This window comes from Cuculus canorus, chromosome 2 (assembly GCF_017976375.1).
Source record: "Cuculus canorus isolate bCucCan1 chromosome 2, bCucCan1.pri, whole genome shotgun sequence".
Taxonomy (NCBI): domain Eukaryota; kingdom Metazoa; phylum Chordata; class Aves; order Cuculiformes; family Cuculidae; genus Cuculus; species Cuculus canorus.
The window spans coordinates 49,471,705-49,494,026 of record NC_071402.1 but is presented as its reverse complement, the minus strand read 5'-3'; the positions used below and the strand labels follow the sequence as shown (position 1 = coordinate 49,494,026).

General features: G+C 38.9%; 1 protein-coding gene across 1 annotated transcript; it reads left to right on the top strand.

The window, feature by feature from the left end:
• Window positions 1-1,097: 1,097 nt before the first annotated feature.
• Window positions 1,098-20,902, top strand: IMPACT (impact RWD domain protein). Its single transcript, XM_009563268.2, has 11 exons — window positions 1,098-1,241; window positions 2,856-2,984; window positions 3,575-3,627; window positions 4,621-4,683; window positions 7,687-7,772; window positions 9,451-9,579; window positions 9,863-9,957; window positions 13,002-13,075; window positions 14,219-14,309; window positions 18,694-18,828; window positions 20,698-20,902. The coding sequence occupies exons 1-11, from the start codon at window positions 1,206-1,208 to the stop codon at window positions 20,767-20,769; spliced, it is 963 nt and encodes a 320-aa protein (XP_009561563.1). The 5' UTR covers window positions 1,098-1,205; the 3' UTR covers window positions 20,770-20,902.
• Window positions 20,903-22,322: the final 1,420 nt, after the last annotated feature.

The following is a 22,322-nucleotide window of genomic DNA, read 5'->3' as shown; positions in this document are numbered from 1 at the left end:
ACAAGCCCAACTCTCTCAGCTTGTCCTCATATGGAAGGTGCTCCAGCCCTCCGATTGTATTTGTAGCCCTCCTCTGGATCCGTTCCAACAGCTCCATATCCTTCTTACATTGAGGATTCCAGAACTGGACACAGTATTCCAGATGAGGTCTCACAAGAGAGGAATAGAGGGGCAGAATCACTTCCCTCGACCTGCTGGCCATGCTTCTTTTGATGCAGCCCAGGATACGGTTGGCCTTCTGGCACATTGCTGGCTCATGTCGAACTTCTCATCGACCAGCACTGCCAAGTCCTTCTCTGCAGGGCTGCTCTCAAGCACGTCATCCCCCATTGTGTACTGAAAATGGGGATTGCCCAGATCGAGGTGCAGGACCTTACACTTGGCCTTGCTGAACCTCATGAGATTCTTAGAGGCCCATTTCTCCAGCCTATCCAGGTCCCTCTGAATGGCATCCTGTCCTTCTATTGTGGCAACTATACCACAGAGGTTGGTGTCATCTGCAAACAAGCTGAGGATGCACTCAATCTCACTGTCAATATCATTGATCAAGATATTAAACAGCACTGGTCCCAGTACCGACCCCTGAGGGACCCCACTCGTCACAGATCTCCATCTGGACTTTGAGCCATTGACCACTTCTCTCTGAATACAACCATCCAACCAGTTTCTTATCCACCGTACTGTCCACCCATGAAATCCATCTCTCTCCAATTTAGAGAGAGGGATGTTGTTGAGGGACTGTGTCAAAGGCTTTACAGAAGTCCAGATAGATCACATCCATCGGTTTACCCGTGTCCACTGCTGCGGTTACCCCACCATAGAAAGCCACTAAGCTGGTCAGACAGGATTTGCCTCTGGTGCAGCCATGCTGGCTGCCATTAATCATCTCCATGTCCTACATGTGCTTTAACTGAGACAATTGCTATTGGTTAATACAGAAGGTTAAACATTTGCCACTTATCAATTCAGTACCGGACGGGCACGGTTCGGCTTGATGATCTCTAAGCTCTTTTCCAACCCAAAGATTCCAGCACCCACGTGGACCCCACTCCCCTGTGCGCCACTGCACATGCGCGAACCCGCCAGCGAGGCGCTGGCCTGGCGGAAGGGTGGGCAGGTGGCTTCACCGCCGCTACTGCGCAGGCTCTGCCTCCCATGGCGCATGCGCGTGCGGCGCCTTCTCGCCGGGACCCTCTCGGGTAACGATGTCGGGGAGCGGCGTGGAGGTGGCCCAGCAGCAAGTGAGCGGCGGCGGAGGGCGACAGGGCTGTCCTGGGGCAGGCAGCGGGGACGCCGCGGCGAGGGCGGCGGTTGTAGAATCATGGAGTGGTTTGGGTTGGAAGGGACCTGAAAGACCATCCAGTTCCAACTCCTCTGCTGTGGGCAGGGACGTCTCCCACTGCATCAGGTTATTCAAAGCCCCATTTAACCTGGCCTTGGACACCTCCAGGGATGGGGCATCCACAGTTTCCCTGGGTAACTTGTGACAGGGCCTCACCACCCTCAGCTTGGAGAATATCTTCCTAATGTCTGATATAAATCTTCCCCTTTCCAATTTAAAGCTATTCCCCCTTGTCCTATGACTCCATGCCCTTGTAAAAAGTCCCTCCCCAGCTTTCCTGCAGTACCTTCAGGTGCTGGAGCGTCTCTATAAGGTCTCCCCAGAGCCTTCTCTTCTTCAGGCTGAACAACCCCAACTCTCCCAGCTTGACTTCATAGCAGAGGTGTTCCAGCCCTCTGATCATCTTCATGGCCCTCCTCTGGACCCGTTTCAACAGTTCAGTATCCTTCTTATGTTGAGGATTCCAGAACTGAATGCAGCAGTCCAGGTGGGGTCTCATGAGAGCAAAAGCAGAAGTGGGATTCTGGGAAGCCCCAGCCTTGTGAGGAGCTCAACACCCGTAGGATGTGGTCCTGTCTGGTGCCAGCGCAGTTGTCTTCCTTCAGTCACTGACGGTTGACCACAGCTTTGCACTCAGGTGATTTCTAGGTGGAAAGTGTCTGTCTGCCTTAACAGAAATTTGCTAGATAAATTTATTCAGTCTTAGACAGAATGAGTGCCAGAGCCTTGGGGTTTTTTGTGCTGAGGGATGGTCCAGCCAGGAGTGGCACTGACTGGGAGCTGCAAGGGTGTGTGGTAGCTGCTCCGTGTCACTTTGCTTACCTTGTTAATGCAGAGAATTGCAGATTTATCCATAGAAGTGCAAAAGCTGGTGTGTGTATGAGAGAATTTGGCAAAGTTTACTTATGCTGTGAGTCGAGGCTGGATTCCTGATACTTACAGTCTTCCAGTGCAGTGAATCTTGTCACAGCGTGTCCAGAGGAGAGCAACAAAACTGGTGAAGGATCTAGAGAACAAGTGTTAAGAGGAGCAGCTGAGAGAACTGGGGCTCTTTAGCCTGGAGAAGAGGAGGCTGAAGGGAGACCTTTTTGCTTCCTACAACTACCTGGAAGGCGATTGTAGTGAGGTGGGTGTTGGTCTCTTCTCTCAAGTAACATGTGACAGGATGAGAGGAAATGGCCTTAGTTTTGCCAGGGGAAGTTCAGATCAGATAGTGGGAAAAATTTAATTACTGACAGGGTGGTGAAGCATTAGAACAGGCTGGCCAGGGAAGAAGTGGAGTCTACTTTGCTGAAGGCATTCAAAAAACACGTAAAACATATAGACGTGGTACTTTGAGACATGGTTGAGTACTGTGGTGTTGGGCTGTCTGATCTTAGAGGTCTTTTCCAGCCTTAATGATTCTATAATTTCTAAATAAGCTGTAGAAGAGCAAGACTTAAAACTGTGATTGGCATACAAAGTTATATTCTTTGGGAGGGTCTGTTTATTTTTTGCGTAATGTTCTTTCTAGATCGATGAAATTGAAGCCCTTTCATCTATATATGGTGAAGATTGGTGCGTTGTTGATGAAGGTGAAAAAATCTATTGCATTAAGATTAATGATTGTCTGGATCAACCGAAATGGACCCTCTGTCTGCAGGTATAGTGGTGGAGTCTGGCTCAGAATTTGCAATTGGGCTGATGCAGGCAAAATCTTGCACCTCTATGAAGCCCTTTTAAATAGGATTTGTTGTCTACTCAGAAGCTTTTGGGTTGGAATATATCACAGAGTTCTCAGTGGTTGTTCCTGTAACACATCAATGTGCTTGTGATATTTTCAGTAGTTACATAACCTAGTTTCATACCTGACAAAACTAATTTCAGTGTTTTTTTTCAAAGAATAATTTTTAAAGTATGTCTTACACTGCCTTTGTATAGGATGTCTCAGTGATTCTGCTGCACTGCATTTCCATAAGTCAAATAACCATATATGCTGTTCTTTTCAAGTGTCTTCTGCACTTTGTTTTGCATCCATAAAAATTGCATTATGAAATATAATATTTGTATGCATTACCATTATTGGAATCCTAAATACAGATATTCAGGTTTTCTTGTTGCTCTGTAACAATATAGCCAACTATTTTCTTCATTTGTAACACTGATTGTAATCCTAGTGCTCAACATCAGTCTGTCAGTACAGCTTAGCTGAGAGGAGTAGCCCTGTGAATACTTATGCTGAATTTCTTTCAGGTAATTTTGCCGCCAGGATATCCAACTGCAGAGCCACCTATTTATCAACTAAAGTAAGTGAAGGTTCTTGCTGAGAGTTATTTTCTTTCAAACATTTGTATTTTCTCAATTACCACTGTTAATTGTTTACAGTGTAAGCTGAAGTTTAGTTGACTCCTTGAATTAAACTGTACTGGGCATGGGGCATGTTTTAAGCAAGAATATTCTATTCTTTCTCCTGAGTTAGCTTCGTGGAGTTCCCTATCACAGTTTGCTCTCTTCCCTCAAGTGTAATTCTTGCAGCATTATTTTGTGGCAAGGCAGCAACTAGACTGTGGGGCTATGGTGACTGCTGCCAGTTGAGTTGGACAGTGACGTCCCATCGCTTCCTTGGGTGTACCCATCTTGTGTGGGTCCTTGTTTCAGATTTTAAGTCATGCTTTTCATCTAATCACTGACTCTTGTTGGGATGGAACCATGGCACGTGCCGTTTTACTACTTTCCTTTCTTGCTCTCCCCTTGTCTCCTGATGTGTAAATGAGATGGAAATGGAGACGAGTAAGTCAGGTCCCTGATTTGCATGATAAAGGGGTCTGGAAGGCATAACACACAGTATGTCTACTGAATTTTTGTTAGCAGTATTAACAAGGCAATACAAAACTGTGCTGGTAAACTTAAGGCAAAGCTTATAGTTTAACATGAGACCAGGAGGATACAGGTACAGAAGCGAAGGGTCATTCTAAATAGAATAGATACTATGGTTTTGAAGAAGTTGGGAAGGTCAGCTAAAAATACATTAGGTGACTCTGGAGTGACAATGGCTTACCACGAAGAGTCCATCTTTCTTACCTGCGCTAAGAAAAGGCAGCCCAAGTTAGGAATATTGAAGGAAAACTAGGTGATTGTGCTTTTACTGAGATGTTTACAACTGGAACTTTGTTAAGTGGGAATGATTGACAGTGTTTTATTTTCAGGGTGTTTATCACATTTATTTTAAAAAGAAAGTTTGTTGGGATGATGGAATTAGTATTTGAGTGCCATTTTTAATGTATTTCTTTTCATTCTAGTGCCCCATGGCTTCGAGGACAAGATTATATGGAACTAGCAAATAGCTTGGAAGAAATATACCTGTAAGTTAGAGACTCTAGGATATAGTAATGGAGACAATATATTTTCAGTTTCATTCCTTGCTCCATGTGTGTTTTTAAGTTCCTCCATAAACTAGTAGTTGTGAAGTGATTGCAGCAATTAGCCATAAAACAGCAAGTTTATATTACAAATCTAACAGTAAAGAAGCTGTGTATTTACTAAACATTTTGCAAGAACAAGTAGCTTTGACAAATTTCTTTTATAATGTAGAGACGTGGTCTTCTATAAGGATAGAAGTCTTCATTTTGGCTCCTAGTATGTCACGCTTTAGAATTTATGAGATTACTTATGAATTGATGCTCTGAAGTATGAGACTTCTGCTTCTATTCTGCATTTGAATGTGAAACTGCAGCCTGGGAAAACATTTGTTTGTGTCTTGGAGCATAAAGTGTCAGAACAGTTTTTCTTAAAAGATAGCTAAGGGATATGTAGGTTTAAGATCAAATTAAACACATGTAGAACCTATTAACTAGAATCTGTAACATAGCGGACTGTTCATTATAACAGTGTGCAGCTGACAACAGCTCATAATGAATGCATGAGAATAAATGGAACATTTAGAAATACTCATATTATATGTTCTTGAATTGCTGTGAAATTGGGGTAGTAAATGTAGTCATTGTATGTGGTTTATTTAATTCTTTCAGATCCCAAAGGTAATATAAACTAAACAAAATAAAAATATGTCATGAGGAAGCACAGTCATGCCTGAAGTACCAAAACCTGAACATCTTGCGTAAGGAATGTTTTTTAATGCCATCAAAAAAGGAAGAGAGCACTTAGCTTACATGAGGGTTTTTAAACTAATTTAGCAGCAGATAACTTAAGCAGGCAAAATTGAAGTTGAAGTGTTAAAAGCGCACAAGGATTTTAAGTGAAAGCTTCTGTGGGATCATATTAACCATAGTTATTCAGTGTAGCCAACAGGACAGACACTGTCTAGATTCATAGGATTTTTGGGAGTCTACCAGGGGTGGATCTGCTATATGTGGTTCCCTAACTGTCCTGGGTTTCTGTAGGAGTAGCATGATTGTGAAGCAGGGTTTTTTCCCCCTTTTTTTTTTTAATTTTCCCCTTGGAGTTTTGTAGGTTGTTAAATTGTTAGATCAGTCCCTTGCAGCTCCATTCTGTTTATATGGGATACTGTCCAGAGCCCTCACTGGTCTCTCGTCATTTTTGTTTGTTCAGGCGGAAATGAACATATTTGTATTTCAGGCCATATATGTCATTTTAGACTGGTGTAGTCACTGATGTGCACAGTGTTTGTGAAGGTCCTTTGTCTATCCATTGTCTAATGTCGGGTAAACAGAGGTACTCTGCATCATTTAAAATGTGCACTTTATAAAGTTTCAAGTCCTTGATGAATTTAAATTCCTTAGTTCTGCAATCTAAACCACTCTGAAGTATACTGTCCCATCACTGCCATTTCAAGAAGGCGGGAAAAACAGATAATTGGAGATCACAAGTCTGTTTTGGGAGACCCTAAGTTCTTAGATGTTAAAATTGTAGTACATATTTGGATTTTATTTTATTTTCTCCAGATGTTATTCTGTAAGATTATTCAGTACAAAGCTTTGTTTTGTGACTTGGACTTAAGTGACAAGAAAAACAGCAGCATAGAAAGGTAACCTTTGAGAAGTTAGTGTAACTGGTCAGAAACTGAAATTAACTTGTAGCTGAAGAAATTGTGCACAACAGAGAAATATTATTCATTGTCTATTGTCTCTCATTCCATCATTAAAACAATTATAGTTCATCACATATTAAAGGAGTGCTTCTGTATCATAAGGAGCAGCGTGAAATCAGGGCTCTGAATTGTTCTGGAGAGTGTCCATATTTTGAAGACAGAGCTACAAGGTTATAAATTCCTTATTTTTGCTTGAATATTTGAATAGTGAATATTTGTCATAAAACATGTATGTTTGTTTGAATTTCTGATTGCATTCAGGAATAATGCTGTATACATTAAACAAAGCAAGAGTTTAAAGATGTAATTCTGTCACTGAGATGTATTTATGTGGTGTCCCAGACAGTGGCAGTACGAATAAAATTAATGAGAAACAATGAGTTACTACAGCTCTAAATCTTTAGTTTTGCTTTTGAGATAAGCACGCGCAATTCATAAACATGTTAAGATATATTACAAAGGCAATTTTTCGGGACATAATTTTAAATATATTTTGGGGTCTTTGGGTCCTGCTACACATTAAGGCAGCTTTTCTTAACTCTGAATATACATGTAAAAATCATGTTTATCCCATCCTCCCCCAGGGCTTTAATATACACTTGTGACCCGTGACTAAGGACTCCTAGACCTAAATCGTTGCTTTCCAGTCCTATAAGACTGCTTGTTACCCAGACTCTAGCATAGCAGTCTGGTGCTCCACCACGTCTGCAGCTACTGACCCAATATCACAGTCCACGGAGATCAACCTCTGCTGTGTGTGCACCGACAGCTTGAGAGATAAGAGAAATGGGGCTGTTCAAGGAAGAACCCCTCTCCCAAATGTGAAGGGAAAGAGTTCTGTAGCCACAGAGTGGCTGGAGGAACTCGCCACTGCCAGTACAATACTTCCTGTAGAGAAGACTGATCCAGAGCAAGCTCTAAGGCTAGACATCCTTAGCTTATTTCTTTTGAAAATACTGCAGACTGTCCAACTTGTTCTTCTCACAGCTTTTCCCTTTTCTTAGTGGCCAGAAAGTTTCTGTCAGCTGCCTGTTTTCCTCCTGCATTGGTACTTTTAATGCTTGTTGTTTCTTTTTAAAAAGCAAGCTACAAAGAGAGCATATAATGATGCAGATATCATGTGTTTCACCCAGTGAAGTACTGAGACAGGACTTTCCACAAGCCTGTCTAGGCTCTTTATCTCACTAGGTTATAACATTCTATTTCTGCATGTCTGAAGTCTGTATGTCATTTGGTATATTTTCCAAGTGGAATCCATAAAAATGATTATTCATTCACTGTGAATTTTAACTTCCAGACAGAACCTTGGTGAAAGTATACTTTATTTATGGGTGGAGAAGATACGAGAATTTCTGATAGAAAAGGCACAATCATCAGATCCAGGTACTTCGGAAAATACACAGGTTTTTCAGTTTGCTTCTTGTTCAACTGCAAAGTAAGTTTTCATTACAAGTTAAAGATTTATGCTCAGTTTTGCATTGGATCTAAATAACAGAAAACAGCAGTCTTCAGTGTCCTGGCTTATTGTTTTACAGTGATAGCCTCCCTTTTTAAGAAGCAGTAGGGGAAAAAAAGGAAGGGGATGGCCTCAGTGAACTAGAACAAGGTCCTCAGTTCTCTCAGGAATTAAATACTTGCATGAAAAGAGTTCTTCACACAGGTACATTATGATTTGTCCTCCATTTTGCAAAGGTATCGTTCATATCACTAATTTTTGGTGTTGAATGCACTCTTGGAGGATTGGAATTTTCCTCAAGAGAAGATAAACTTCAGTGGAATATGCAGACAAGTGACCAAGTATTCCATCATACTTTCATTTTACTATATTGGGGTGAGAGGTCATCTAGTTGCATCAGCACTCAAGTTGCAGTGATTCTTCTGCTGTGACTCTTGTAGTGATAGGGTTTGTTTACGTTCACAGTTGTTCTTTCAAAAAGTGGTGGAGTTTTTTTGTGTTTTTTTTTTTTTTCATGCCTTAAAATGCTAAAGTGCTGTGAAATGCATGAGTGAAATGCATGCGTGCACTTGGGGCAAAAGGAAATGGGCTATTTTGCTGTGTCATGGGTGTTAGCTTATTCCTGAAGAGGCAAAAAACCCTCTGTTTTCAGTGCCTATTCATGATTATTCATGATAAGGTTTAGTTTTAGTCTTTCAATAAACTGCATTCTGTTCCCGTATCATAGAAATTTTAAGAGTAATTTTTCATCGAGATGAATAAAGGAATGGATACTGAGAAATCAGTTTTACAGATAACGTTGGAAGTTGGGTATTTTGATGGCAGCCTTAAGGCTTCTACTTAATATATATAAACATTATTCTAGGCTTTTTGAACACACAGTATCAGTCCTCTGCTTTTTTTATTGAAAATACTTGTGTTACAAAAACAGAATCATCACCACATTATAGGCCCTCTAAATAGGAAATTAGATTGTGGTAATCCTCTATGTGATTGATTCCCTCTAAATCCAGCTGCCAGAACACTGACTATCTGTGATATTTACTCTTCTGCTGTTGACTATTTTTTGTATGTCCTGCGTGTGAAGAAAAATAAGATTTTTGGAATCCCAGCATGCTTGAAGCATGTCCAGAGAGATGATCCAATATACTGATTTTATTACCTTATTAAGTAGCGTTGGACAGCAGCTCTATATTTTTCTCCAAATGACCAGTAAATGACTGGAGTTCTTGTAAAACCTCAGATTATTTTAATCTCTAAATTCAGATTAAATTAATGATAGCATCGTAAATGCTTAATGGAAATGGTAAATTATTCTACTTAAAAATTCTTAGTGTTAATTAGTATTGAAACAGAAAATACTATGTGAGGGTCTCTTGGCATGAGAATTGTATTCCTAAATCTAAGCAAGATCTTAGTTAATACTGAACTAAAGATTTCTGGGTTTTGTTGTAATCAATGTTACTATTCTGCATGTCATAATTCTTAATGGCAAACTGATTTCAACTGAAAGGCCAGAGGTTTTTAAGAGAAGAATTTGTAATTCTGTATTACTTGTCTCACAGAAAAAAAGTGTAATACATTCTATTACTTGTATTTTAATAGAACCAGATATTAAGAAAACCAGTGAAGAAGTTGTTGAAGATGATGGAGATGATTTTCTCCAAGACTGTCAGTCGCTTCAGGAAGATCCAGTTAAAATGTTAAATTATGTTACATCTGAAAGTCAAGAAGGTAAAAAATATTCCCTTGTTAATTCTGATGAAATAATTTGGAAGATAGAGGCTGTGAGATACTGATTTTCTGCTCTGCTTTTGCGTAAAATTAATAACATGAAAATTATAATAAAGGTTAATAACAATTGTAAAAAAATATTTTTGGTGGTTCTGTATTTCATCTGTACTTGATTTTAACAAATCCATTTTTTAAAGTTGAGACATTCTTTACTTATGTAGCTATATACATTGTTTCAGTACCCTTAAAAGAAAGCAAACAGTTCCTTATTTGTGATTGGTAGATGAAGAACTGCCACCCATACATCACGGAAACCCAATCACAGATCGAAGGAGTACTTTCCAGGCACATCTGGCTCCTGTGGTGACACCCAGACAAGTCAGTAGGGATCAGTCTTTTTGTCTTTACTGAGCTTGACAAAATATTGCTGAAATACTTGGGTTTAAATGAATATGCCTCTCTGTCTTGCATCTTTGTGTGCTATTATTGTCTGAGTAGTCATCAGTTTCTCTCTTTGTCTATCAGCTACATAGCTCTAAATATCAGCTCTGCAATGTGTCCTCGTATTTTTCTAGTTTTATTTTTGAAGTGGGTAGATATTGCTGTCCTTTACTACTAAGTGCGCTAAATGTAAGAGGGAGAATAAGAACATGGAAATTTGGCTTTTGGATGTTGGCAAGTTTATCATATTTGGACGCTACAGAGTCTAACACATTACTTGGAAAGTGAATTAAAATGAATTTATAAATGTTTTCACTCCTTACAAAAGGCATTCTATTGAAAACTACGCTTGGATAATACATAAGTAAATCTTTCTTGAGACCTAAGTGAAAGGGCTAAGTGTGCTTCTAGAGTTGTATTTGCCTGCAACTAGAAAAAATGTCTGCACTGGTTCCTGTCTCTTATTGGAATAATTGGTAAATGTAGACCTAGACAGAGTGCTGGAAAAGGGCAGCTATGTTTTGTTTCCCATAATGCTTCCTGTCTTTCAGCAGTTTAAAACAAGGGAAAGAATTCATCCCTGTGTTTATATTACCATTATTTAATTTTTTTTAAACCCTTTATGGACTTTGTCCCGTTGCTTCTTGCACTATAATTAACTTATCCACAGGATTGTATGAAAATGTGCCTTCCTGTGTTTGCTGTGCATCAGTCACTTATAACTTAGTTTGTTGTTCTTCTCTGCATTCTCTGTGCAGTTGGAGTTTCAAGACATCTATCATGTTTTGTAGATCTTAGTTTTCTGTTTTCCAGGCTAAAGACCCCCAGGTCTATTTTGGTTTGTTTATGGTATGCTGTAACCTTTTTGAGTTGCAGACTGGAACCGTACACCAACACTGAAGATGCAATCACTTCAAGGCTTTTCAGAGCAATTTGAAGAGTTTTTCTGTTTTCCATATTCTTTTCTTAGTTATGCCTTTCAGTTTACTTTTTTGACCTCTACTGAGCACTGAGCTGGTGTTTTCGTAGAAATGACTGTCATAACCCTGAGCTCTCTTTTCGCAAGTGCTAATAACTAGTTTCGAATGACTTTGTACATCACTTTGCATGTATTAACATAAGTCTCCTTTGATGATTTCTGTTTAGGGAAACTACTGATCTACTTAAGGTTGCTTGTCATTAACTGAGAATTAAACCTGGGGAGAATTTGCCTCTTTCCTTTTATCCAATTCTAGCATTATTTTAAGAATTTTTGGCAAGGGATCTTGTCAAATGCTTTGTGAAGTTTCAGATGAGCTAGGATCTACTACATGCTCAGTGACTGAAAGAACGTTGACAGATTTGACAGGGGTTTGAGGCCTATTTCCCTATGCAAAAGCTGTTATGTTTTAAGCTGTTTGTTTTTCTGGGGGTTTTGCTTCCCCCTCATTAGTTGCTTAGTATGAACATGAGACTTGTTGGTCTTTAGTTCCCTGGATCCTTCCTGGAATGCTTCTGAGGTGTTGGTATTACATCAGTCACCCTCTGCTGCAGAAGCAGTTTTACCTGGTAGGTTAGATACTTTATCTATAGTTCAACACCTCATTCTCCAATGCCCTTTAAACTTTTATGTATTTAGGATCCAGTTTTGCTGATTTGTTTTATTGATTTTATTGGCTGGCTCAACCTTATTCTGTGTTAAGGCTCTACTATATCATCCTTGCCTGACCTTTTAAGTTCATGAATACTGTACATTCATTTAGTGCGAACATTTTGTGCGAATGCTGTATCTTCTTTAAATGATTCTTTTATATTATATATGTAGTATATTTCTCTGCTGGCAGTACTGATCCCTGATAAGCTTCAGCTTCTTGTGTGTTTGAAAAAAAAAATTATCCGTTTTATTTTTATACCTTCAAAAATGTTCTGTGCTTTTCACATCTCTGTCGTAATCTATCTTATTTTTCTCTGTCTGGATACAACCTGAGCTTTTTTGATTGCACCTTTGAATTTTTTTGAGCTATTCTTTAACTGCTTGCAAAGTGAAAGTAATTGAGGTGATTTTTGTAAACTGAATTTCTTCCAGAGGAACTGGAAATAGCACAGTATAGCTAAGACGGATACTAAATATGTATAATGATTACTCCTCAGACATTTTTCTTTGGAGTGGATAGCAAGCATGTTTTCCCAGACTTTCACAACTTCAGTAATGTTTTGCTCAAAGTAGTGTTAATTTTAATGTCTTAATCAAAGCTCTTGTTTTTGCTAGACCAAATTGGAAAGAATTGAACAATTGGTTACTTGATTAATTAGAAATGGAAGATGGACTGGTATTAATAAACGTTTTGTATTTGGTACTTCTTAAGAGCAGAGGGGTGGACATGGTGGGAATACTTGTTTTCTGGGACAATTTGACACTTTCAGACCCATGAGAGAACTTTTATTTTTGCTTTTATTCTTTCTGTGAAATGGAAGCTCTGAAAGAAACTATGTTTGAGGAGGCAAAAAGAAACTCAAAATGAAAGGTAGAGATTTCTAAACATCACATGCTTTTGTGAAATAGGAAAAAGCAGTGTGTAATGGGAAAACGCATGTCAAATTGTGTTATATACCAGCTTAATGTTATAGTTGAAAAAATTAAGCGGGTCTAAGTGATGCTTAATACCAATTAAAATGTTTTCTAGATCTTACGGTCTCTCTTTTTTTTAAGTAAAGCGATTTGACAGTTCTACATCTTCAGCAGTAATGTGAATGTATACAATGTACAGTTTCAAGGAGCAGCTCTTTTCAGTATCCCAGAAAAAAGTATTTGAAACCAGCATGGCAGTACTGAGAAGCCACTTCTTGAGTTATCACACTGAGTATTTAATTAATTTTATACCAAAGTGTAAAATTGTTTCATTATGGTATTAAGAAGGAGACCTTTTTTTAGCAGTGATATTTAGACGGTGTGTATGAATTCCCATTGTAAAAGGAAGCTTTTTTGTGTTTTTTTTTTAAAGGTAAAAAGAGTTCTTGAAAAATTATATGGGAATAAGAAAATTGCAAGCGCTACCCACAACATTTATGCATACAGGTGAGAGGTGAATAGTGATTTTTTAATTTATTTTTTTTTTCCGTGCAAAATTGAGTTAGGCAGTGGTCTGTTTCTGGCAAATTTTGAGTGTAGCTCACATGAAATTAATTGATCTGAGTCCAGTTAGTGATGTAGGTTGTCTGAGGGGATGTAAGTGACAGTAAAAAGATCCCCTTTCATTACTCAAGGAACCAGTCATCAGAAGAAGCATGTGTAGACACTGGTCGATCTGTGCACGTCCTGATGTGATCCTAATGAAACATAAAGTAAGAGCAAGTGAAAGCTTACTCTACTAAAAAGTCAAGTAAAGTAAAAAGTTTCTGAAAAGAAGGAACTTTGTTGATTCTGATGATGATCTGGGTGCTTTCACTGATACAATCTAACTGCACTTCAGCAAAAGGCACAGAAACATAGTTATTTCTTCATATTTGTCCACTACTACCAGAAGCCTCATTGTGTCATCTGTGTCTTAGCTGAGATTGGAAGTTATGAAATCATTTGGAAACAAAGAGTAAACCTTTGAGTGTTACTTCTGGAAAATTAGACCTGGACAGCTGTCCTTTATATGAAGCAATACACTCCGAAGTTTCCTAAAGTGCCCTCATGTCAGAGACTAATTCTGCAGTGGCAAAGGTGTGCCACAAGACCCCTGAGGAAGGAGATGTGATGGAGAACCTGAAGGTGAATTTCAGTAGTAGTCTCACGCTGCTGCTGAAATGTAGACCTGATTAATTATTCATAATATTTTTCCCTGAGTTCTCTTAGCTTGTGACTGCTTACCATAGTTTGAACCTGTATCTGATTGAGTTGCTTTCAGCTAGGCATAGCTGTTAGGCTAAAAACGTAAGGATTTTTCTTATTAGGGACTTTACACTGGTAATGAGTCTAACACTGGTAATGGACCTAACGTGATGTAGCTAAAGTCTATGTAAGAGCCTCTCAAAACTTGTTCTGTTCAGATAAATGTGGTTTACGCTAAGCCTCATTCTGTTTTCATGTAGATGTCCGTTGGTTGAGAAGTCGAATTGCTACATGCGTGTATAAAAAAATCTCTGAGACACCATTAATCATGTAAAAATGTTAGTTGATTGATAGTTTTTGAATCTATTTTACATTATTTTTTTCTTTATTTTTCTTTTTAAGAATATACTGTGAAGATAAGCAGACATTCTTACAGGATTGTGAAGATGATGGGGAGACAGCAGCAGGTGGACGTCTTCTTCATCTTATGCAGGTTATAGAAATTTATCTTTGACTTTTGGAATTCTTGAACAGATTTTAAACATCACTAAAATGTAAATAAATTTGTTGAAGATTATTTTAATTCTTGCTCTGCTTTTTGCAGAATAGGTGTTTTCTTTCTCAAAAGTGAGATAAAAAACACAGACTGTTGCATTCATTGGGATTTTCAAGTCTTGTATCATAGAAACAAGTAGTGTTTCATAGCTGGTAGTAATAGTTTGAACAGTTTAAAGGATAAATAAGTTTTGATTCCTATGCTTACTATGGTGGTATAAGGTATTTAGATAATGGAGACTGGAAGAAGCTGTCTGATAGAACATAACAACTGACCTGAGAACAGCCTTTCATTCAGCTTCTTCTAATGTTTGTGAAAAAGAGACGCTTATATTTGAACTTGCAGAGTAGAACTTCAAATGCAAAAGGTAGCAGGAGTGAAGGAGTTAAGCTGTTTTGATAATTTAATCTGTTTCTTCGTGCTGTTTCCAGTTCTGGGATCTTAGTCCTCATACTCACAGTATGTATTAGTTTTCAAGTGTTGACATAATATGCTATTGGCAATGTTTCTGCTAAATGTGAATTGACATTGATAAATTTTGATTGACTGGCATGATGCAAGCCCCAGTAAAACCATAAAATATCGTAACTACAGGGCACAGCTGAGTATGTCTTGTGTAGTGCCTCAAATCACTTAGCTCTATCACCACGCAAATTATTGGGTTTTATTTTGATTTTTAGATTGATGTCCCCTTCACAACAAGGCTTTTGCTTTCCTATCCTTTGCTTGCTTGCATATTCATAGAATCATTTAGATTGGAAAAGACCTTTAAGATCATTGAGTCCAACTGTGAACCTAACACTGCCAGTTCCACCACTAAACCATGCCTCTAAGCACTTCTACTCATCTTTATAAAAACACTTCCAGGGTGGAGCCCCAATAATCCAAGGGAAAATATTTAGTAACATGCTACACCATGTAAACACATAGAAATCTATGGGACAGGATAAGATCCACCTAAGGGTACTGAGAAAGCAGGAGGAGGTGCTCACCAAGCCACTTTCCATCACTTATCAGCAGTCCTGGCTAACTCGGGAGGTGTTGGTCAACTGGAGATTAGCAAATGGGACACCCATCTACAGGAAGGGCTGGAAGGAGGATTCAGGCCCGTCATTCTGACCTCAGTGCTCATGAGGGTTAAGGAGCAGATCATCTTGAGTGCCATCACGCAGCACTTAAAGGATAACAAGGAGGTCAGGCACAGTCAGCATGGGTTTAGAAACAGCAGGTCCTGCTTTGATCAACCTGATCTCCTAATATGACAAGGTGACCTGCTTAGTGGATGAGGGAAAGCCTGTGGATGTTGTGTACCTAGTAAAGCCTTTGAAACACAGTTTTCCACAGCATCTTCCTGGAGAGCCTGGCTCCTTGGGGCTTGGACAAACATACTCTTTGCTGAGTAAAATACTGGCTGGGTGGCCGAGCCCAGAGAGTTGTGATGAATGAAGTTAAAACCAGTTGGCAGTCAGTCACAAGTGCTGTTCCTCAGGGCTCTATGTTGGGGCTGGTTCTGTTTAATATCTTTGTCAGTGATCTGGATGAGGGGATTGAGTGCACCCACAGATGACACCAAATTGTAGGGGAATGTTGTTCTGCTTAAGGAAAGGAAGGTTCTACAGAGGGATGTGAACAGATTGGATCAAAGGGGTGTGAGTAAGCTGGATCAGTGGGCTGAGGCCAGCTGTATGGGGTTCAACAAAGCCAGGTGTTGGGTCCTGCACTTGGACCACAACCCACATAACACTACAGGCTTGGGGCAGAGTGGCTAGAAAGCTTCCTGGTGAAAAAGGACCAGAGGATGCTGGTCAACAGCCAGCTTAATATGAGCCAGCAGTGTGCCCAGGTGGCCAAGAAGGCCAACAACATCCTGGCTTGTATCAGAAACAGGAGTAGGGAAGTGATCATCTCTCTGTACTTGGTGCTGTTGAGGTCACACCTCAAATACTGTGTTCAGTTTAGAGTCACTCACTACAAGAAAGACATTGCTGGGGTGTGTCCAGAGGAGGGCAACAAAGCTGGTGAAGGGTCTGGAGCACGAGTGTTGTGGGGAGCAGCTGAGAGTCCTGAGGTTTTTTAGTCTGGAGAAAAGGAGGCTAAATGGAGACCTTACCACTCTCTACAACTACCTGAAAGAAGGTAGTAGTGAGGTGGGTGTTGGTCTCTTCTCCCAAGTGACAAGTGATAGGATGAGAGGAAATGGCCTCAATTATTTTAATTCTTGCACTAGGGAGGTTCAGATTGGATATTGGGAAAAGTTACTTCACCAAAAGGATTGTAAAGCACTGGAACAGGCTGCCCAGGGAAGTGATTGAGCCACCATCCCTGGGTGTATTTAGGAGACTTGTAGATGTGGTGATTAGGGGCATGGTTTAGTGGCGAACTTGGCAGCGTTAGGTTTATGGTTAGATTTAGAGATCTTCAAAGTTTTTTCCAACCCAAGTGATTCTATTATATAGGAATTAAAATTAGGTAGTCTGTTTACATTTATTGTTACTGTGTTTATAGTTCAGGTAAACCTAGCACTTCAGTCAAGATAGCACTTTCTGGTTAGAACAAATAGTATTTTAGATCAATTCTTTTGAACTTAGAGTTAAAAAAAATCCTGTTTACTGTGAACAGTTGCTATACATAAGAATTTATGGCCAATGTGTAAATGTAGAGTAGAAAATGCCTGTGACAAAACCTGCCCTGGTCCTTTTCCTTTTCCTTTTCCTTTTCCTTTTCCTTTTCCTTTCCCTTTCCCTTTCCCTTTCCCTTTCCCTTTCCCTTTCCCTTTCCCTTTCCCTTTCCCTTTCCCTTTCCCTTTCCCTTCTTTTTCTTTTTCTTTTTCTCTTTCTCTTTCTCTTTCTCTTTCCTTTTCCTTTTCCTTTTCCTTTTCCTTTTCCTTTTCCTTTTCCTTTTTCCTTTTTCCTTTTCCTTCGTCGTCTTTTCCTTCTTTTCCTCCTTCTTCCTTCTTCCTTCTTCCTTCTTCCTTCTTCCTTCTTCCTTCTTCCTTCTCCATTATCCTCTTTGTTTTAAAATTCTAAGAATATTTCTGTGTTCAGGATGATAGAATCTTTTCTATTAGTATTGCTCAAATTGGTCAAATATGTGTATTTTTCTCCTTTATGGAAACAATGAATGTTGTTAGCCTGCTTTTTTGATAGCTACCTCTTAAGGGACTTTTTTCTCCTCTACCAGATCACCCCGATATCTTGCAGACCACAGTATTTTCACTCAGCCTTATGCAAATAAAGCTGTGTTTGTTCTGTCTGGCTCCAAGCCATCTGTGTGACCTTCCACGGAGATTTCAGATACCTTCGTTTGAGGGACGAATTCAGGATCACGGTCACTAATCACACAAGACTAATTTGAGCAAAACCAGTAACTGGTGATTATCAGTACACATTTGCAGGCAGTAATGTGTATGTTATATTTTGCCAGAATGTGTGTTCCTCTCTGATACTTAAGTCAGTTGGCGTTCCCTGTGCTTGTTGATGATAGGGAGAACTTGAGCACAGTGTTGCTGTGAGGAGGAATAAATCCTAGTTTTCAAGTCTATTACATCATCTTTAGATTTTGTGAAAAGCAAAGTTGTTGAAGGCTGCCTTGTTTCTTGCCTTTAATCATTTTTGTTTAGTTCTCTACTTGATTTTGTTACTTAGAGTCTTAAAAAAGCTGTACAAAGGTTGTTTAGTTCCTTTCTGTCCTATTTACTAACACAATTATTTAATCTCGTGTGGACTTTGTATGTGCCTTTTTGAATTCAGAAAGCAAATGCTTGGTTGTAAAGGACTGAGACTCAGACCTGGAAAATGCAGAGGGTTTCATGTGTTATCCAGCTAAGTCTTGCACATGGCAACAGTGCTAGCTTATGGCATTTTAGTATCCACACATATAATACTTCATCCACCAACACTTCCAAAATGTGGATAGACAGTCTGCTTAGTGACAGAGGTTCTCTGGAAATAATAATTCATCATGTCAAAGAATAATAAACGTAACTCAGTAATTTTCCCTTTAAGTAATGCCTGAAGCATTTGACACATGAATTAACATCTGTAGTGCATATGAGACAGCTTTGTGCCCTTTCTGAGGGATATATTGACTCATTTTACATTGAATTTATTTACCTTTGGGTAGGATCTTGGAGAGGCAAACTTGCCACAACTGCTGACTTTCTCATTATTACCCTCTGGTATCATATGTGTCACCCAGACCTGGCTGAAAGTTCATCTTAAAAATACAATATAGTAGACTTTTCCTGTGTTTAAAATAGCTGTCAACAGTAAAATCAATTCAAGTGAAAAATAACAAGTCGTCTTTCTTTTTTCCTAAACAGATTTTGAATGTCCAAAATGTGTTAGTTGTGGTATCCCGCTGGTATGGAGGTATTCTATTGGGGCCAGATCGTTTTAAACATATAAACAATTGTGCAAGAAATATACTTGTGGAATATAACTATGTACATTCAGTGGTAAGTTTCTGCCACTTAGAATGAAAGCATTTGTATCTGAACTTGTGTAAATGGTTGCTGATAGATGAAGCCAGAAGGAAAGTAATACTACCTCTGTGGTCCTCTGGTTGCTTTGGTACACTCATAGTCTACGTAGGATTAGCGTGAAGACTTTTGAAGAACTTCCAGAGAAATTAGTTTGGTTTGTAAGTGTTGAGGTGTGTGATGGAAGGATGGCAGCAGTTGAGGGCATTGGTCCAGAACACAGCTTTAAGGGTTGAGAGAGGATGTGAAGGGGAAATGCCTCTTTTTGTGTGTTCAGAAAACTGGAAGCTGCTGCTTCTCATGCTGTGCCACCAGCTCTAGTGTGTAGGGAGACTGAGCTTGGGCATTGCTGTAGCTAGTGAATGTTTTACAAATTGGAAGCTTTGTTAGACCCAAAGAAGTTTTCAGAATTACAGATGATAGACACCATTTAAAAAAAAAAAATCTGTACTAAAATAATTCAAACAAATTAACATTACTGTTATAAGAAAGATTGAAGGAATATGATTCCAGGGAGTTTAACTAGCTCAGAAGACAAACTTCCAAGTGTCCTTTATTTTCTTCATCCTCAGAACAGCATGTTAGATATATCTGTGTACATTGTATTATGTAGTTTCTAACTGCAAAGTTCAAGACAGTGGGAAGTAACTACTAATGGATACTTGAAAAAGTATGCAAATGTCAGTTTTTCTTGTGTGAAAGTATCCAAGATTAGTGTGGCTGAAAGCTAAGCATTCTTTCCCATTTTTCCCCCTGCAATTTTCAGTTGTTTTTAGCATTTGAGTGATGCTTGTATATACTTATTGATTTACTTTCTTATCAGTATTCTGTTATTTGAAAGTGTTGTTCATAAAATAAAAAGAAACTAACAAGACTTCTAAGCACTAACCCTCAAGAGAAGGTTTAGTACCAAAAATTACTTTTTTTCCCTATTTTTAATGACTTAACACATAATAAATACAGCCTGATTTAACAAATGTATTTTGTTACCAGTGTCCATCAGAAAAATAACAGATGGAACTTAAGGTAGTCATTATTCTAGTACCATGAATGTGGCTCTTGGAAAAAGTATTCTTTTAGATCATTTAGAATAACAGTGTTCAAACACCCTGTTAGGGTCCGTTTCCCTCCAATGAGCAAGAGGCAGGAGGGAGTAAATGAAAATGTCCCAGGTTCTGTCAGATGTAGCGGCACGTTCTTTGACCATTTGGAGGAATGCTTGTGATGAATACCTACTGAAGAAGAGTCTTGGTTTTCAGGACTGACAGTCAAAGTAAGCTGTACGTTATGATGTCAATCCAGCAAGACTGGAAAAAATTTGGTTTTCCCAGTGTAGGTTTGTTTCACCTAGAGGAGCAGTTTTAACGTGCTGATGTACAGTATATTTCTTGATAAGGCCACATCCACTCTAGGAGTTTTGCGGTATGGTGTAGAAGTATTCGTGTACTGGTAACCTCTTCCTTGAGTGCGAATGGCTTAGATTATAGTTATGTCTATAACTTGTCATTGCTGAAGGCAGAATCATAGAATTACAGAATCATTAAGGTTGGAAAAGACCTCTAAGATCATCTAGTCCAACTGTCAGTCCAAACCACTGTGCCTACTAAACTATGTCACGAAGTGCCACAACTGCACACTTTTTGAACACATATAGGAGTATCTAAATAGGAAGCTAAGCAGACAGATTAGTGAAACTGAGTGGATAAATATCATAGAGTTCAAAACTTTCATAAATGCCAATGAACTATGAGCGCTGTTCATATTAAAAATAATTCTCATGAGTGACCTTGAGAAAATACTTAAGGTATATAAGAATGTTCGTTAAATTTTTGTTTCTCATTTCAGGAAGAATCATCTAAACAAGCAGGAAAGAGCAAAAAGTTAAAGAAGGACAACAAGAAGAAAACAGAACATTAATTTATTCTCAAAAACTATGAAAGATTGTTTTGCACATATTGATACAAAGAAAACATGGACCTTAACGCCGTATCCAGTACAACAGACATTTTGTATTCAAAAGAAAACTCAGTAAAATTATAGATATATTTTATCTTGTTCTGTGATTTCTTTTGCTCTTCTGATGTAGCGCTTAGACACAAGTTTCCTGCATTCTTATGCATTTCAAATCCTTGTTATGAGGGCATTGTAACACCATTTCTCCATCCCATCCCCTCCCACTTGAGTTCAAACATCTATCTCATATTATAAATTGAATTCCATGGTTTGTTGTCTTAAGGGTCAGACTGGAGTCATTCATAGACAAGATCGCTTACAAAATTTTAGGTTTTCTATATTTAAAATGAGAGTGTATGGCCCAGTGCCATGTGGCCTTGGAGAGCCTGGTTGTGCCTGTGGAGTTCTTGATCATTCGAGGTAGCGCCTGCCTGGTCGCAAAGAAGATTGAATGTGGACGACGAAGTAAGAAATGTAATGCAATTATTTCAGAATTTATTTGAGGATTGTTCTGTGAGTGTTTGGACTTGAGGAGCCTGTTGAAAAGCTGAGAATTAAGTGTTGTGTAATTAAAGGAACCTGTGATTTCAACAAAGAATACGGGGATTTTGAAATCAAACTATTACAGCTAGTAGAGAACATTAGTAGTCACGTTCTGAAGTGCCTTCTGTTGGTGTAGAATGAGAAAAAAACAAGTGTTAACTATATGATTGCAAACACTTGAATTTTCTACTCCTTTTTTAATACCTTCCAGACTTTTGTCTAGTGCATAACAAAAAAATTAACATAACTTTGTTAATTATCATATTGATATTTAGATTTTTTTTTTTTTTTCCTTCTCTATCTTCCACTTGAGGAGAATGGTCTTTAATGATCCGTTGTTTTTTTTTTCTCTTGAGTTAATTTCTGAACTTTGGATTCTCTTAATTACTAGCTGAGTCATAGGTACCTTCCTAGGTCAGGTCTACCTTGTATAGGTTATTCATGCAGCAATGTTAGGGTTGTGACTATTTTTGATGTTATTTCTCTAATGACACTTGCATGGTTTAAAGGTGGAATTGTAGGACTAGTTTATTTGGCCACCAGTTCAGTATACATCTTTTTGCCACTGTGTTCTTACACTGAACTGTCGTTATAGTTCTCCAGTAGGGGTGCCCTGGAAGACTTTTCCCAAGGCAAACTTTATCTCATCAAAGTAACTACTCCAGAGTTTGATATAGCAACAGAGGTGTTCCTTAGGAATAATATCTGAAAAAATTCTGAAAGTCTCCAGTAGTAAAGAATACTTAAGAGCTTGGGTCTTCTCCAGTCTTCTACAGTTGAAAAAGAGGGGATGTTGATGGGTATGGGGAAATCCCGTCCAGTGCCTCTTCCGGACTGAGGCCAAGCACCCCGAAGTCTAAAAGAAAACATTTTACATACTTTCCTCTGGGTTATGTGTCTCAGTGCAATTTCTGAGCACCCATTATGAATGTTTGCAGCAAGTATCTTGTGTGTGTGTGTGCGAGCTGCCCTAG